Raw genomic sequence first — 18,670 nt, forward strand, 5'->3', positions numbered from 1 at the left:
AAAAAGGAAAAAAAATTACATAAGCAAAATTATTTTTTTTTACCAAAATGAAATAAATAATAGTAATAACATATTACCTCAGCACTCTTTAAGTTATCAATGGTTTCTCAAGAACATAATTTGTTCATTTGTGTCAAATTCCTAAGACTAACAGTAATAAAATAATTGGAATGCCTTTTATTTATTATTAGGCGTCATCTTGTTAGAAGAAGCGAAAACCTTACAGTAGATTAATAAAATAAGAAGTTGAGGAACTCGGATATTATGAATCATAACAGATGAGTTCATGTCATCCAATCCAACAGTCAATTGCGTATCCACGTCAACAAATACCTCCAACTTTCCCGCCTGCCCGTTCCTGAAACGGCCACGTCACTCGAAGCTACCTACGACTACGAGCTACGACTCGTCTCCCCCTGTAATTAAAGTACAAGTTATGCAACAGCCCGAATGAGAAAATTCAATCACATTCGCAGAGAAAATTAGGGGGAAAAAAAAATAGAGAAATGAAAATGAAAAAAATAACTTCAATTGCTTCGCTTCTCCATCTACGGTTTACGAGACAAACAGGAATTCACAGTGACAAGTTTTGCGTAAATGCGGTTCGCTTTTACTTTCCTCCTTCATCCACAAAGCCTCCAGGTAAGGTATCTCCTCTCACTAATAATTACGTTAACCATTGGTTGAAAATTCAGATTTTGCGTTTGTACGCTTGATAGCGTTACGATTTTGAAATGAGTGAAACTGATTAGGTGTCAGTAGTTTAGTTTTTATTGGAGGAAATTTGATGATGGAATTGAATGAAATTTCTTGATCAATGGAAATTTCATCAAACAGAAAACATGAGATTGCTTTTTAAAATTCTATGTTTTGTGTTACATATGGTGTAAAAGCATAAAAATCTCTTTCCTTCAGGACCGTTGATGCAGTACAGGAAATTGATTGAGCAAGGGAAGTTGCAGCATGATCCTAACCAGGAAAAGGTTGCATTGGCATTAGAAAATGTGCTTGGGAGATTGGAACAGTATGAAAAAGATATGGAGGAATATCATGTACAGTCTGATTATGCAGTATGAATTTGAGTTGGTGTTCTAGTGATTGGTCATGTGCATCATCTCCTTTTTTCTTTTTTTTTTTGGCAGGTGAACTTAGCCAATTGGGAGAAGAATCGTGAGAATGAGAGGCGCAGTCTATTGATAAGGGAAGCTGAGTCAAAGCAGCAAGGGGACTTGTGGACATCAGTAAACAAGCATCGAAACACACTTATAGAGAGATGGATGTTTCGGTGAGGCATGATATTTGTCCCATATCCTGAATATGACCATGTTTTAGACTAAGTGTTTGCATTTATTCATGATAACTATAGCGTTTCTTTGTTCTTTTCACCTAGCACTTAACTAATTTTTGGGTACATATCACGTTATTTACTGGTGATGATTATAGCAGCACCAAAGAAATTTATCATAAGAACAGTTTTGTTGATGGCTTTGTTCTTGGATATCGTAATAGTTGTCTTTTGACGCAGGAAAAATCCTGAAAATGTAGAACCAGGTGTGGGTAGATGGGTTTCATACCTTAATCGAGAAAGGAAGTTGGATTCACTTGTTGGTCGCTGTCCCACTGCTCCTCCAGCTCCAAAAGGACTTTATTTATATGGCAATGTTGGAAGCGGTGTGTTACTAGATCTAATTTATGCGTATCTTTTAAGCTTTTAATTATTCATCCATCTGTAGCAGTTAGTTGGTTCCCCATCCATTTACATCCTACCATATCATGGAATTTCTATCACTTTTTGGGTAACTTAGGTCATAGTTGTGGTGTTTCGTTGCTTTTGAACTTCTTTGTTGGTATCTTAGGATTTGTGTGCTCATAAGAATACAATGAACTATTGAATTGTTTTATACAGGGAAGACTATGCTTATGGATATGTTTTATGGTGCCACTGAAGGAATTGTTAAGCATCGACAGAGGTTTCATTTTCATGAGGTGAGCTTTTGTTTTGGTGTTATGCTGATGACTTGACAACTCTTTGCGATCACATCTGTGTATTTAAATTACATGTAAAAATATTTAGAGAGCAAGGAAGAGAACTTCGAACCCCTGTTTATGATTCCCTTTCCTACGGAGACTTGAGTACATCTCAGGCTTTTGCTGTATGTGCTTTTAGTTTGCACTTGCTTCCACTTTATGAAATATATGTTTTTGCAGGCTATGTTGAAAATTAATGAACACATGCATAGGTTATGGAAAAATCAAGTGGCGGAAAAATCTTTGCGGTCAAGTATATCTGGTTGGATCACAAATCTTCCCTTTGATTCCAAAGTTATGGAATGGGTAGCTGCAGAAGAAAAATATAAGCAAGAAGTACAGATGAAAAACATTCTTCCTGCTGTAGCAGATAAGTTTCTTGTAGACCAACATGCAGATCAAAGAGGGGCCAGCATTCTTTGCTTTGATGAGATACAGGTAAGATGACTCTTGGTGCTCATCTGCTTTACTATAAGACATAAGTTTAGTCCTAGGATATCATATTCTGACAATTTATTTTTCAACCATCAAAATGATTTGGGCATGCATTCGAAGGAGGTCCAATAAAATTCTTACAATTTGTGTAATCAGCTTTTCGTACTATCCAGTACTAAAACCAGTGGAAAATAGTATGATTTTGTTATGGAAAGCAAGAGGCATTGGGAATTCTTGTTTTAGAAAATTGGGAAATGGGAAAGGATTAATAAGTGGAAAATAATATCCCATAAAGTTATACACTATTTTCCTTGTATTCAGACAGAAGACATGAGTTTTTTATCATATGTGATATTACCAATCAGAGAAAGACTAAAATGTGTATGGGGCCAAGAAGTTTGATGCACCTTGTTCCATTTTAATTTTATGTTCCCCACCTCTACCCCTGAATCTCTGTAGTTTCCCTTTCTGTGGTACAACAATTGTTCTTCATCGTATGCTAGACCCCATTGCTCAAAAATTGGCTCATTGAATTTGCAACTATTGTAATACCAAAGTTTTTGGTTTCTGTTACAGACTGTTGATGTATTTGCTATTGTGGCCTTGTCTGGAATTGTGAGCAGATTATTGAGTACTGGAACTGTTCTTGTGGCCACCAGTAACCGAGCACCATGGGATTTAAATCAGGTTCTTTTTAGTTGATATCTTCTTCTTGATGAAAATTTCTAATTTTCTCCCTTCCTAGATTCCTTCTAACTTGCATCTTTCTGGGTAAGGGCTGGTGGCACTTGTGGCCAATTATCATCTTTGGGGACATCCCTGGAGGGTATTGTAGAATCACCTAGTTATTTGCAGATATTTCTAAATTTATTTACATAGTTGCAGATGAACATCCCACGAATCAATTGAAAATGGTTTGGTTTTTATTATTGTTCCTTATGCAGGATGGCATGCAGCGGGAGATATTTCAAAAGCTTGTTGCAAAATTGGAGAAGCACTGTGAGATAATTCCAATTGGAAGTGAGGTTGATTATCGACGGCTTATCGCACAGAGATCTATAGACCAGGTGACATGTTACTTTGCTTTGTTGCTTCTGAGCTGTTTTCTTCATTCTGCTCATGCAATTTCTGCCAACTTCATTTGAAAACCTTTTCTTGAGTGGCAAATATTCATATACATCTCTTATCCGTTGTCCTTATCATTTTATTATATGTATTCCTTGTTTAATTGTTGGATCAATCACACTTGAACCTATATGTGTTTGTGCATATGTATGTAGTGGTTGAAATTGTATTTGCATGCGCATGCAGGTTCACTATTTCTGGCCCCTGGATGATAATGCTGTGAGGCAGCTTGAGGCAATGTGGTGTCAGGTGACAAATCATTTTGGAGGGAAAATCATATCCAGTACCATCCCTGTAATGTTTGGGAGGTAATTTCCAAATTTAATCATTCAAATAAAATATGTCTTCTATTTGCAAATTAAAAGAATACTTTTTTACCAAATTAGAACACTGGAAGTTCCTCAAAGCTGTAATGGAGTGGCACGCTTCACATTTGAGTATCTATGTGGTCGTCCGGTATTGCACTTGCCCTTTCTGTATAAATATTCCACTTTTATCCAATCTTTTCCTTTTTTTGAAAAAAAATATTTATAAATTTAATTGTTGCCTCTTTCTATGCATTTTTGTGCATGAATGTGCATCCTTATTGCATCACTTCAAAAAATCTGAAGCTCCTGGTTCTTATTCTCTCCATGTTTTAAGAAACTTATGATTACTATACTTACTTTCTTTATCCAGTCATTTGTAGATGTTATTGATGTATCAGTACTCCAAACTAGAATAAGCAAAGGACAAGAATTTAGAGAAATAAAATTGAAGATAAAAATAATAAATCACTGGTTGAAAAAAAAAAAAAGTGAAAATAAAAGGATACTAGACAAAGTGAGTTTGGTTGATCTTGTGAATGAGAAAGATAATGCTGATCCATATCTGTTAGAATTCCTGATGGGAAACTAGCATCTTGCCATACAGCATTCCCTCGAAACTGGGACTGGCCTGATGGGCTCCAGAAAAGACAATTGAAATTTTGACAAGGTTCTCTTGATTATGTCTGGATACCTAAATGAACTATGATCTAATAAAATCTCACCATTGTTTATGGAGTTGTTTTAGTTATCAAAATTTGTCTTTCTCTTCCATCATAAACTTCATAAAATGGCTATTCAATTAAATTTGGGATCGTTTTCTGGATCTTGCAGTTGCTTGCACTCCTTTTCTTTGAAACATGGACATTCTGTGTCACTTTGTCTCAAATGTCTGCAGGTTGGTGCAGCTGACTATATTGCCGTAGCACATAATTATCACACTGTATTCATCACTAACATCCCAGTAATGAGTATGCGAATTCGTGACAAGGTACATTTTGCTACATTTCTAATTCTTGCAGGGGGGGGGGGCGCTGGAAACTGAAATTTCATTGAACTAGTTTCTTGTTCTTGAAGAACTCATGTGCACAATCGATGTGATTGCACTATAAAAACATTGTTTTGTTGATTGGAGTTGAGGGAAAAACAAGAGACTTAGAAAGTCTTAAGACTCATTCTTTATGCAAGATAATGTCAGTCCTCTTAGAAACTCATCTACTTTAAGAGTCTTCATGTGCTGCTGTACCTCATGAGCATCATAAAATATATACTTAACTATACTCCAGAACTAGTTGGTTGGGGCTACCATTGGTATAGGTATTGGCATTTGGTTCCTTAACAAGCAGCCAGCTATTTTTAAGCCCTGATAACTTTATTTTTAAATTTCAATGCTGACTGACTATGGGTACACTACTGTTGAATTTTTAATCCCACTCATTTCAATTTGCTTCACTTTTCAGGCACGTAGGTTTATCACCCTCATTGATGAGCTATACAACCACCATTGCTGCCTATTCTGCTCAGCAGCTTCTTCAATTGATGATTTATTTCAAGGAACTGAAGAGGGTACACTTTTTGATTTGGAAAGGTAAGTACTTATGATTCCTCGAGAATGTTGATACCAGGAGATCTTAATATTCCAAACTTGTTCTTGAATCTGCTGATGGCTTCATTTCTAAGCCAGTCTCCCAATTATTAATTTCATATAGTAATTGCGGCTCAAGCCCTTGGGTGGTTGCCAAAAAGAGAAAAAGCAAAAAAAAAAAAAAAAAAAAAAAGGTGAATAAGCATTTTTGTGGAAGTTTTCCTGGAGCTGCAATCATAAGAAACCTTGTTCATAAGTTGCTTTAAAATGAATTCTTTTTTATTTTTTCTTTTTTATAAACTTATATCTTCAATAGAATAGCCCTGGCTATAATCTAGTAATCTCTATGTGACCTCGGAGCTCAAAATGAAGGAATTCGATTGTATGACTGACTGACAGTTTAGCAATGTTTAAAATTTATTTTCACTTTTCTAGAACTGCATTCAGAACATCTCAATCAAGCATTTGCTTAACTAGGGGCCCTGCCCATTTTTCATCATTGACAATCTTTTGATCTTGACTTTGTATTTGTATGACTGACATGGGCTTTGTCTGTACCAGTGTTCAATTCGAAACAGAGATAGAAGGTGGGAAACTTCGTCGGGATGTTCTAGCAGAAGGCTCAGTGAGTTCAGGGGGCGCACCAGCTGGTATTGTTTCCATGCTATCTGGCCAAGAAGAATTGTTTGCCTTCCGTCGAGCGGTGAGCGGGATTTTTCTTTCTTCGATCACTCAAATTGATTGTCGGGGCTCTCCCTTCTTCTCTTTTATATTTAAATTAAAAATAAATGAATAAATAAAAGGAAAACAAAAAACAAAAAAGTTTCCATATTTAAGCTGATATTGAAGATTTGGCTTTCTATGACTTGAACAATGTTATGTGGCTTGCTTGGCCAGTGATTTTTGAAGTAAGCGTAAATAAATATTGTTCTTGATCAGTGGTTTGTGACTGTCTCTACACTAGTGGTGGATATTAATGATGGCTACGTCAACATAAGTTCTGTTTGGTATTAAGGTAGCCACAGGTGTGAAATAGAAGCTCTAGTTATGAAATAAAAGTTGAATGTTTGGAAATAACACTTTTACAGTTAAAATTTTTGAGATATTGTAAGGATAGTATATGTTTTTCATCAAACTGTACATTCATCTTAACCTCTTAACTATAGTTGCAAGTGTCTACCAAACACTAAAAGCCACAGCTGCTAGTCAGCAATACCAAATGGAATTTTTTCTCTGCTCTTGTTTTGTTTACTGGGTTTTTGCTCACAATCGATATTAAATAAGACAACAAATTGCTACTGTTAAGACTTGTCTTAAATACTGAACCCTTGCCTACGAGCTTAAGCTTTTGGATCAAGTAGTTCCTCTAATAGTTACATGTATTCTGCTAAGAGAAAGGCTATCTATGCAGGTCTCTCGCTTGATCGAAATGCAGACACCTTTATACCTTGAAGGAGTTCATTCTCTTCATCCTTATTTCCGGAACAGCACCAAGAATATGTAGATTATCTAACTTGTTGAGAGAAACAAAACCATTTGATCTACAGGGTTTCTTTCAACATTGGGTATATAAGAATGCATATTCTTTTTCTATCATCTTCTATTCATTAGATTATGTTGAGATTAAAATAAATCAATTTTACATTCTTAATGGGTATCTATGCTGAAATTGTCTTTGTGAGATCTGATAACACGAATAAAAATGCATTGATTCATTTCTCACCAACATGACTATATTGCCTTATGAAGCATCTCTCCACTTTAGTTTTGTTTATACTGGCTCTAGATTAAACTATGCATATTCTTGGAAGATCATGTGTGCAAGTGACAAACAGATCTTTTTGCATGTGTGTGAATCACATGTAGTTGGAGCTGAGATCATGACCATCTTTGCTGAAGAGGTTCGGAGGCTTACGGCTTCCAAATGAGGTCAGTGTGATGAGATCAGTGTGATCGTCCTAGGCCTAGAATTTGGATTTAAGCAGTTGAAAAATATTAGTTGATTTTTTCTTTTCCCTTAGAAAGTTCTTTACAATGTGGGAATCTACCTTTTTTTTTTTTTTAACATTTTGGTCTAAAGTGCTAAACCAACTAATAAAAGCAGATCTGGGTCTCTCTCACAAGAATATGATCCCTGGATTATACGAGCAGAAAACCCTTTGGGATAAATATTCTGCCACTAATTATATGATAACATTTACTTATAGTTAACTGATTGTTTAATCGCTTACCCATGGTACAATGTCAGGTGTCGTTTTTTGAGTTGATTGATTCCTGGCCAATTCTAAGATCCCTATATTTGTCACTCAGCGCATAATAATATGTAAAGCCATTAAGTAAAGCGTTCGTGTGCGGCTGCACTGGTGGGATGCAACAATGATTACATTGTGGCTGCTGGAAGACTTCGAAGGTGTGCTGTAATGTATGAATGGCAGAAATCTTCACGAGGATAGGAGTCATGGGGATTTTTCATTTTGAGAGGGTATGCGGGATAATTTTTTTTTTTTTTTTTTTTAGAGGGGACAATGATAATTTTTTATTCAATTTCTTATTCATGGAAGGGACATGGATAAACTGAAATTCTCATTCCCTCTTCATTTTCCCATTTTTCCTTTTTTAATTTTTTTTTATTTTTTTTTAAATTATTAGTGAATAAATAATAAAATTTAAATTATAAACTATTAAATATTAGTGTAAATAACCAATTTAAAAATATTTGTTGAAATAATATAAATATTCGTTTGTACAAAGACTTAACACAACCACAAGCCCGTAAACCCACGATCCATAAATCAAATCCTAAGCTATTTTTTTACATTCTCACTCATCTTTTCTAAATTATTCACACTACATCTAGTGCCTAAGTAGTTCTTATTTTATCATAGCCTAATAGCAATGCGCATCATCTGTGGCCAAGCAGCTCAGCTCGTTGTGTCGTCAGTTAGCAGCTGGGCTCGGGGCATTTGTCGTGCCATAATTGGTGGCCAAGTGGCTCATGGACAGTACTTGCGTCAGTATTATATAAAAAATCACATTATTTGAATTTTGTTTTGAAAAGTATTATTTATATATTATATATATCAAAAGTTTGATGGAGTAAAAATGAAATAAGACTCATTCATAAACATTCTCATTTTATTTTATACATTTTTAGGTTAATATGATTATATTAAGTTGGAAAACTAAAAACATATCAGTTATTCGGAGATTCAGGACCCCTCGAAAATCCCTTGTTATTATTTAGGAATCCTCATCCCCTCTTCTCAAGGCTCAAATATTCAGAAATTCAGGACCCCTTGAAAATCCCTTGTTATTATTTAAGGATCCTCATCCCCTCTCCTCAAAGCTCAAACAATTTTGACGGGAACGAGAACATATGTAGAATATCAGGAATGGATGCGGCGACGTTAGTCCGCTCCCTTCCCTTCCCTATTGCATCCTTACTATAATGTAGTTAGAGCATCTCTTAAAAGTTCTTCAAATAAGATTTTATTGCTTATTTAAAGAGTCATGTCAGTATTTAAAGTTTTAAAAACACTCTAATTAAAAATCTTCAAATAAGAAATGATTATCTCTCTTCAAATTTGTAGAATTGCTTTCTCCCTAATCAATTTATATTTTATTATTTTTTATTGGAGAGAGAGAGAGAGAGGAGAGAGAGATAAATGCTTTAATTACCATTTATTTTTCTTTTGAAAAAATATTTATTTGATTAAAGTAATATTAATTTATTTATATTTGAAGAGCCTTTTGAAGAATAACATATTTTTTCACTCTCTTTTGTTGCCACATAAGTAAGCAAATATATATTTGAAAGTAAAATTAATAGAGACTTTTGGAGATGCTCTTAGATCTCAACATTTTAGAAATGTGCATTTGAGCTGCTTTTTGGTAATGAATTTCATTTATTTGGATGAAGAAAAGTAAGGGTTTAGGACCCGTTTGAGATTGTTTTTGAGAGGCTTAAAAGTGATTTTGAAAATCTAAAAGCTAATTTTAGTGTTTGATAAAAAATCATCAAAATCACTTTTGTCAAAATCAACCCCTCCTACAGCTGATTTTGAAAAGCAGAGAGGTAGTAACTTTTAGATATGATTTTGAAAATTAATTTTATTCTTCAATACAATTTCATAAACATCTTTAAAATTATTATCTAAACCCAAAATTAGCCTTATTAAAATTGGAAACAAAATCAATATTTTAATAAATTTTTATAATAATTCATCAATATAAATTTATTAATATCAATTTGTTGGTCGAATTATTATTAAATTTGTTTTACTATATTATAAATTTAATTATCAATTGTTTTAAGATAAAAAATAAAATCAATATATTATAAATTTTTATTTTTGGTAAAAATTATTATAATATACAATTAAAAATATTATATGTACATGTTTTTATATGTATAAGTAAATTTTATCCTACATTATGTATATTTTAGTCATTTATTTTCTTTTAGCAGTTTAACAGTAAAATTTATCAAACGTGCATAACTGTTTTCAAAACTCACAGTACTTTTGAAAACAAAATTTACCAAACACTTAACTGATTCTCTTCACAACTGATTATTTTTACAGCACAACTAATAACAATCATTTTAGAAGTTATAACATTCCCAAATTGGTCTTTAATGTATTGTAATGCTCACGGTGATCAATATTCTATTATGTATCTCAAAATCCATGTACAAATGTACAATAATGCTTTGGTTTTCATTTAAATTGGCAGAATTCACCAATGGTAAGAGATTTTGATATCTACTTTTAAAATAATGATTGTATTTAATTATCTATTGGAGTAAACTCATGTCTTTAACCTAATTTTTTTTACATTGATATTATAATAAAAATACTATTGATATTATATGAGACAACTGCTGATATTTACAATCAAATAATTATTAGGATTAACTTATATTGAATTTATGAAGTACTATAAAGATTTTTACCCTCAATAATATTCAAAGAACGTTTGTTCTACTCATATTTCGTAAGAAAAATTAAGTCTCCATATTTTAATATGGGGACGCCGCCAAAGGCCGAGCGGCTTCTTTTGGAGCAAACCTTGACTGTGGCTGCCATCCGCTAAAATTGCGGCCAAATTGATGATAGATTTAATCCTGTGCTAGAACCCAATAGCATAGATTACGCACTAACTTGAGATAAATCTTATTAATCGTGCCTTCATAAAGGCAATGCCTTTTTATCAACCATTGTCACCTCTCAGCCTCGTGACCTTGCGGCTAAGCGTATCCCACTCAAGATCTCAACTGAATCCCATTTATTAAATTGAAGAAGTCAAATCTTTGAAAGAAAACTAGCCATATGTTTTTGTTTAACTACTTGAATATTTATCAAGCAACTAATAGCTTAATATATGCGCCGTAGGAAGCTGTAAAGCTAGTGTCACACAGGATTGAAAGCTGATCTCTTCTGGATTCATCTAGATTGAAAGCTGTACGTCAGACTCCAGATAGATTGACTTTTCTGGAAGTAAGAACGTATATGAATCTTCTATTGGCTTTTTCTATTGATAGATACCAACCTTGAGAAAATGGGATCCATGTAAAATTCATGAACATGTCAAATATTTCATCAGAAACCCAACCTTCTGAAGGAAAAGTACGACCTAATATTTATTTACAGCCATTTGAGATTATGCATTCTTAGCAACACTCACTCCGAAATACCACAAATAAATTCCACCAATTGGGAACTGTTTTTGTGCAGTTAATGGGTCTGTTTACTTTTTCCACTTCTAAATTGTGCTGCCAATAGCAGTTTAATTTTATATGAAAAAAAGTTACCAAAACCACGTGACAGATTCCTAGATCGCGAGCTTATTCTTCTTTTTAAAATATAAATTTTGGTTGCTCATCATTCTCGTGTGATACCATTACTTTTAGTTAAGAGATAAATGCTATGACCTATGAGATATGATAGAGAGTTCACCACAATCTCATTCGAGACAAGAATAAATTAAAATTGAGATAATAATAAGGCTGTCCCAATTTTTGAAATAATGACAAATATGTTCAAAAAATCTGTCTTCATGAAATTGATGAGGTAGGGTTAAATATTATTTTTCAAATTAAAGTGGTCCACTTCATCAAGAATCCATGACGCCATTCCTCTAGAAGAAAATTGGGATTTTAATTATTGTCAAACTTAAGACCTGAACCTTCTTCACTTTTGGAAAAAGCCAATCAACGCCGAAAAGCTAACTAAAATCGAACTTGAATAAATTCGTTCATACTCAAGAGACGCGCTTCCATATCTATCTATAAATAGGGCAGCTTCCAATTAGCTTATGTCATACAGCTAGCAATATTAAACTACCCAATTAATATTAAGTGTCTCATTTTGCACACTGGTTAATTACTGTATGGCAGTACTCTTAGTGTTTACAATCATATTAAGTTTATTAAGCACAGAATTAAGCTTCGTGTTCGCGGATATTGGCACTGCTACCGCTTATCATCCACCATACCTACGTGAGTAAAAATCATATACATATATACATGAATCATGTGTATATACATACAGCTAATTATTAATTAATTTGCACGCACGTGATGAAGCACCTTCATAGTAATGTTTTTTTTTTTTTTCCTGCATGCAGCAACGAGATGCAACGGCAACAGACAAGACCAGTTCCCACCGGGGAACTTGTTTGTCGCGGTGGGTGAAGGCTTGTGGGATAACGGCGCAGCCTGTGGAAGGCGTTACCGGATGAGATGCATAAGCGGTAACAACAAACCATGCAAGGGCAGCACCATTGACGTTAAGGTTGTGGATTTTTGCCGAACATCACCCTGCCCTTCAACTATCGTCCTCTCGAATGATGCTTTTCAAGCAATCTCCCGTGTTGATGCAAAAATCAACGTTGAATATGTCCAGTATGCATCTTCTCATGATCATCTCAATGCTACTGCTTTTTATTAATTTGTTGTTGATTCTATCAACTAACTCTTAATTTTATATGTGGCTGCAGGATATGACTCTTCAAGATTCGGAAAGTACAAAATGAGCTGGTAATGATATAATCAAGAAGCGTGATATATGAATATGATGCATGCTAGCTACTATACATATCTATATCTATATATATGTGTGTGTGTGTGTGTGTTTTAATTAGAAACTTGAGAAACATAGATTATAGAAATTACAGTTGTATTGCTGTATAATAAATGATAGATGAGGTACCTGTACAATGATATTCATATAATATATTAGTTTTTTTTTTTTTGTATTAAAACATTTGGTATCCGGAGATTACATTGATTCTCAACTAATTCAAATTCGAGACGGATAGGACCAATAGGACAACAAAGCTCTCCTAACGAGTATTTAACGCAGCTGCATTCCTAAGTCTCAAACCGATAACTTTAGTTAAATCAGAACAACCTCGTACCAGCTAATCTACACACTTGTTGGTATATATTAGTTTATTTTAAATGAACCTACGTGGGTAAAGACAAAAAAATAATGATATATATATATATATTTCTAAGCATTATTAATTGCAACGTACGCATCCTTGTATCCACACCAATAAGCAGGTGAGGGGACCTAATGGAAATAAGGGACCTTTACTTTAATTCAGCGATATGATTGCATGCAAACTTTTCTTTATTATTGAAACTTAAACGCACGACATAACTTTCAATTCTTTTTCATTTCCAACTAATAAAAGTATAATACTAATTTTATACCATGTGTTTTTGGAATAATTTATGGACAATTTATTACAATAGAGAATTACAAATTAAAGACCAATGGACAAATTATTATTATTATTATTATATTGTATTGATGAACAAGGAGAAAAATCAGTACATCCGCGTGTCTTAAAATGATACATCCACTTAGCCACTTGGGTTTTGACCTAGTGGTAAATCATTGCTCTCAAAGTTAAGCAGAGTTATAAAGATAGTGGTTCGAGTCTTCATATGCTCAACCTCCCTCAATTAAGTAAAAAATTGTATGAAGTTAATTTGTAAAGTCTTTCTTCCTTGTAAAATGCGAGTGGAATAGAAACATCCCTCGTATGTGAGGGTCATATGTCTGAGCATGTAGTTCATAGAATTAATGTAATAATGTAAGTCTCAGTTATATATCTGATTGTAAATATCAATTTGTAAATATTTGTATAATACAATATTCTGATGTGTAATTAATATTAAAAAAAAAGAAATGATACATCCACTTATTACGGAAAAATTTATGAGACCTTTAGTAGGGATATCCTTAAGCTATTTTAAGTAATCCTTCGTCCTAAATGATCTAACCAATTGAAGTGTACAATAACAAGTATGCTGCAAAGATTGATATGTTGTTTATAGTTGTATAGACCTAAAACTTATAGAAGCTTTAAATCTAGAAAGAAATAAGCCCTAAAAAAAAGTACATAGTACCCATTTCTATCATAAATTTATCAAGATTTTTGAGTAAAAAATTACCATACATCAGAATTCGCTTGTACATGGAAATTAAAGAGCCCATTCGGTATCATTTTCAAATTGCTATTTTTATAAAAAAAAAAAAAAAGAGAATAAAAATATTATTTTAAAATTTAAAAATACGTTCAATATCATTTTTTAAAAATAATCCTAAAAGTAAGAAAAAGTAAAACACATTTGGTAAGAATATTTTAAAGAATTATTATTAGAGTAATTTTCATTAACTAAGTTTGAAGTAATAGTTAATCATTTTTATTATTTAATTATTTTGATTATTTTAATTTTAAGAATAAATTAGGTTATCTTATCAATTTTATTCGTTTAAGGAAAAATGATAAACTATACATATTTGGTTTAATTGATGTACAAAAACATAAATAACAAATATATTTCTATTACTATTATTATTATTGATGATGATGATGTTACTATTATTATTTTGAGAAAATGGTAGAAGAGAGTTCTTCATTTAGGACTTACAATGAAAAAACAAGAAAAAGAAGAAAAAAAAATGTTTCCCTTCTTTTTTTGGGAGTAAAAGTGTAAAACGAATTTTATGTTTTAAAAGATGGTCGACCGAACACAAACACGTATGTAGTGTTTTATGAGTGCAAAAAATAGAAAACATTGAAATTACTTATATTTAAAGAAAACCTTGCGTAATCTTGTAACCATTCAGCCGTTGTACACCTCTACTTAGCAAACCCCCGAAATCAATTTACAGTCTACGTATGACAACTAGGTGATACGCCGAAGCAATTGATCAAATGAAGCGATGATGCGTCATGGTGTCGGCACCACGCTTCAAACAGCTTTCGCGGGCAACGCGTATACGTTTGGTGTTGCGTTCCCTCCTCAACTGTCATTCATTAATAAGCCTTGAAAAATATCCAACCGTGCGACTAAAAATTAAGATGGGAAGACAAAGTAATGATTAATGCTGATTGCGACGTAATATTATATGAGTGATGCTACACGTCTTAAATTTTTTATTTCAAAAAATTATTTCAAATGATGTGTCATTTATCAATTGGTTGGTGAGATAATACAATTAATTCACTTGGATCTTGTAAATAATTATCAACCACTCAACTAATGACACATTATTTTGAGATAACTTTTTAGAATAAAAAATTAAGGATGTGTAGCACTAGTGTATATTATATTTCAAACCACTTGTTGTTCATCGCTATTATATGTGGTGTGTGTATGTTGATCGACAGCGTAATTAATTAGTTTCATATCTACGCATGAGACTCTTTTGAGTCTTGTAGTATATATGCATTTATAGATATTTACTCTATTATATATATATATGCTTGTCATGCTTACAATGAATCCCTAAATTCCTATATGTATATATATAACAATGTGAAAGCATGGCAACTGCTAACTATAGCAGCTATGAGAGATATCGCTTCCCTTCCCTTTCCTACAAGTTATAGCAATGTGAAATGATGACAAACAACCAGACCAATATATGAAATCATGATGTGTTGTAGGCAGATGCACGTGTACATTCGAGGGTTTGGGGGCAGCTGACCCCACTCAAAAATAATTTTCTTTTAATTTCCTATTCATTTTAGAAAAAAAAAATTATATTTGGGTGGAGGTAATTATTTAAAACAAATTTTGACATTATGGTCAATATTTTAAAATTTATATCACTCCCTAGCTATTAATAAAGTTTCTAAATCATCCCCTAGTTGCAGGCACCAACCTCTTTCAATAAAACAGGCAAGGCACCAAAATAAGTTTGTTACTTTTAAATCAAAATCGTCCCATGTATCTTTATCACATTCCATGCACGTAAAAATTACACGTTAGGATTGCCACCAAAAAAAATAAAATAAATACATACGATAATTTATACATACATACGTAACTCGAAATCAAATAATTGTTATGCCTCAGCTTTTGGGTGGCTGCTGGTGTTGGGAAATGGGCTTTATTAGTGGAATGAATTTGGGCCCTCATCGAAACATTAAGGGCCAGTGTTTTACTCTAATGAAAAAGGGTGCAGCTTTGGCGGTTGGCACCCCTTAACATTCTATTGAAAGCCCTTTATTATGTGTACCCCTTTAAATAATGTTAGAAAATCCATAATAGCTATTTTCAATTTACACCTGCTTTAATTCTAGTACCGCCGCCCATGTTCAGTTGTTCTAATCCACACTCGCTTAGGGGTGACAATGGGCAGATATGGGTTGGATCTACTCTGCTCCAGATCCAGATCCATAATAAAAATTAAGATTCGTATCTGCTCTAGATCCGTCATGAATCCATATTTTTCGCTCCATATCCAGATCCAAAAAAGAAATAAATATCTATATCTGCTCCAAATCCGAAAAAAAATTAAAATTCAAATCTGCTCTAAATTTGTCATGAATTCTAAAACTCATCAATTAAAAAGTAATAATTTTTTAGAATGAAAATTGAAGGCTAAAATGTATTGATAATAAATAAATTATATAATTTTTCTCAAAATATAATAAATATTGTAGCTTATACTTTTACACCAAAACAACAAATAAGATAATAAAATATTCTTTAAAAGTAATTGCAGGAGTAAGACCAATCTAATATTCTATTGTCTCCTTCATCATTCTAATATTCACGACACGCCAACCCTCATTCCTATAACATTAGATAATGACATATAAATTAAATATGATTTATATTCAATCATTTATTATTTTTATTATGACAATATTTGACTAAATATATGAATAATTATATTCCTTAAAAATTATTTGGCCAATATAATAAAATAAATTGGCAGGTTGTATTACTTGGCTTGCAATTTGAATATTCCATGCACATGCTTTAAGGCTGGCTGACCTTTAAATTTACAAAACTAACCATTAAGTTTTAAGAGTTTAAATGCATGGTAAATACCACTAATATGCTATGAATAAAATTTATTATCAGTATAATTGCACAATTGTTAAGAAACTTTTAAAATAAAATTAAATTAAAAGATGGGTGGATATGGATATGAATTTAGATATTAAGATAAATCCAGACCTGCTCCATATCCGTCTTAAATCCGCACATCAATATCCAAATCCGATCCAAATTCATTTTAAACCGACCCAAATCCGATCCGATTGGATTTGGATCACGTGGATCTTGGGTCAGATCCAATCCATTGCCATCCCTACACTCGCTCACTTAAAACCCCAAATACAGGTACGATTCTTGTTTCTCGTACTCTTCTTATCAATCTCCATACTATTGATTCCCATCTTTTATTTGAATCAAAGTTACATTTTTATTTAGAGTTTAAAAGTACTTAAATAACTAATTTATAAGGAAAATATTAAAAAAGAGAGGTATAGAGAGATTGTTTTTGAAGTTTATTTGCCAACAAGTGAGCAGTCATGATAAAGGGATTAGCTCGTTAGCAAGAATTTTTTTATCTTTTTACAATTAATATAGTAGTAGAACGAGATTTATGACGAATGCACACAGGGGTGGGCATGGGTTGGGTTGGATAGAGTTTGTGAAAATTCAACCCAACTCATTATTGAATGGGTTGAGATGATCTCAACCCAACCAAATTAAATAAATATGCTCAATCCAACCCTTAAATTGTCGGGTTGGGTTGGGTTGATTTGGTTGAAGATTTGAAGTCAAATTTAAATTAAAAATTAAATAAAGAAAAATATACGAATATTGAAATAAAACTTATTGAAATAAAATATAAAAATATTATATTATGAAAATTTTATTCATTTTATAGTATTTGATAAAGAAAAATAAAAGAAAATAAAATGAATACATTAGAAAAGTACCTTAGTTGATTGAGAATTGAGATTTAAGAGAGTGATTTCAATTTTGGAGTTAGAGTTTAGAGTAATAGATACAAGAACAAAATAATCTCTTTTATAAAAAAATAAAAAGAGGATAAAAAATAGATTAGCCGTTTTGATTTTTACGATTTTACAATTGAGACTTATATTATTCTTATTATTATTATTTATATGACCCAACCCAAACCAATTGTTGATTGGGTTCGAAAAAATTGACCCAATTAACCCATAATAATTCGCTAAACCCGTCAAATTTTAATTGGGTTAGATTGGATTTGCCCACCCCTAATGCACAACATCCCCCCCCCCCTCCCCCCCCCCAAAAAAAAAAGATAGTAAATTACGTATGTGTGGCTATAAAGATTTGGTGTGTGTTAGAGAGAGAGAAACAATGATAACATTTAAATAAATTTATAAATATAATTTAATGTAATTTCAGCACGAATGTATTTTATAAGAAGAGCACTGCATTGATATTTAAATGCTAAGAAGACACGCCACCAAGATAGCAATAAGATCACTGTTTGTGTCACAGTGCTACTATAACACACGAAACAACAATACTTTTCATATTATAGTACTACCGGAATAGAGTTTTCATTTTGAATCAATAGGTTATATTTTTATTTTTTTATTTAATTGGTTACAATGTAAAGCTTACTAGTAATTTAAGTACATATCTTGCAGTGAAGTCCAAAGACTTATCAATACCAACTTGAAAATCTACTACCACTAGCTTGTGGTTGAGGACACAAACACACCAGTAGCTGACCTTTTAACAGGTTATATATTTTCATTCTCTTTTATTATAGTCTACATATATATTACGATATCGATATTAGATCTTTTGGGAATTTGAATACTAGTATGCTTGGTTCAAAGAAGTTAAAGGAAATGTGAGGGAGAAGAT

At 32.6% G+C, this 18,670-nt stretch overlaps 2 protein-coding genes across 6 annotated transcripts; both read left to right on the top strand.

Moving 5' to 3' along the window:
• The first annotated feature begins 231 nt into the window (after window positions 1-231).
• On the top strand, window positions 232-8,013 carry LOC18054782 (AFG1-like ATPase). 4 transcript variants are annotated; one of them, XR_002903953.1, is made up of 16 exons: window positions 232-642; window positions 916-1,052; window positions 1,143-1,285; window positions 1,526-1,671; window positions 1,907-1,986; window positions 2,209-2,466; window positions 3,040-3,150; window positions 3,408-3,530; window positions 3,775-3,896; window positions 3,975-4,044; window positions 4,792-4,884; window positions 5,354-5,481; window positions 6,040-6,181; window positions 6,890-7,043; window positions 7,345-7,407; window positions 7,727-8,013. XR_002903953.1 is itself a non-coding variant. In XM_006450396.2 (14 exons), exons 1-14 carry the CDS (start codon window positions 507-509, stop codon window positions 6,980-6,982), a joined length of 1,782 nt encoding a protein of 593 aa, XP_006450459.2. In that variant the 5' UTR covers window positions 232-506; the 3' UTR covers window positions 6,983-7,209. The 4 variants fall into 4 exon arrangements, 3 of the variants coding, with proteins under 3 accessions (XP_006450459.2, XP_024033772.1, XP_024033773.1); XM_006450396.2 differs by lacking the exons at window positions 7,345-7,407; window positions 7,727-8,013 and having other exon boundaries at window positions 6,890-7,209; XM_024178005.1 differs by lacking the exons at window positions 7,345-7,407; window positions 7,727-8,013 and having other exon boundaries at window positions 581-647; window positions 6,890-7,209.
• Window positions 8,014-11,807: 3,794 nt separating this feature from the next.
• Window positions 11,808-12,594, top strand: LOC18054784 (EG45-like domain containing protein). Of its 2 annotated transcripts, XM_006450399.2 has the most exons (3): window positions 11,808-11,977; window positions 12,106-12,382; window positions 12,478-12,594. In XM_006450399.2, exons 1-3 carry the CDS (start codon window positions 11,869-11,871, stop codon window positions 12,482-12,484), a joined length of 393 nt encoding a protein of 130 aa, XP_006450462.1. In that variant the 5' UTR covers window positions 11,808-11,868; the 3' UTR covers window positions 12,485-12,594. The 2 variants fall into 2 exon arrangements, with proteins under 2 accessions (XP_006450462.1, XP_024034204.1); XM_024178436.1 differs by lacking the exon at window positions 12,478-12,594 and having other exon boundaries at window positions 12,106-12,428.
• Window positions 12,595-18,670: the final 6,076 nt, after the last annotated feature.

Source organism: Citrus clementina, unplaced genomic scaffold (genome assembly GCF_000493195.1).
Source record: "Citrus clementina cultivar Clemenules unplaced genomic scaffold, Citrus_clementina_v1.0 scaffold_1, whole genome shotgun sequence".
Lineage (NCBI taxonomy): Eukaryota > Viridiplantae > Streptophyta > Magnoliopsida > Sapindales > Rutaceae > Citrus > Citrus x clementina.

Coding starts and splice junctions, on each gene's coding strand:
- LOC18054782 (XM_006450396.2), top strand. CDS start 507: ATGAAAATGAAAAAAATAACTTCAATTGCTTCGCTTCTCCATCTACGG. Junction 4,885..5,353: donor GTATGCGAATTCGTGACAAG/GTACATTTTGCT, acceptor TTCACTTTTCAG/GCACGTAGGTTTATCACCCT. Junction 6,182..6,889: donor TGTTTGCCTTCCGTCGAGCG/GTGAGCGGGATT, acceptor CTATCTATGCAG/GTCTCTCGCTTGATCGAAAT.
- LOC18054784 (XM_024178436.1), top strand. CDS start 11,869: ATGGCAGTACTCTTAGTGTTTACAATCATATTAAGTTTATTAAGCACA. Junction 11,978..12,105: donor TTATCATCCACCATACCTAC/GTGAGTAAAAAT, acceptor TCCTGCATGCAG/CAACGAGATGCAACGGCAAC.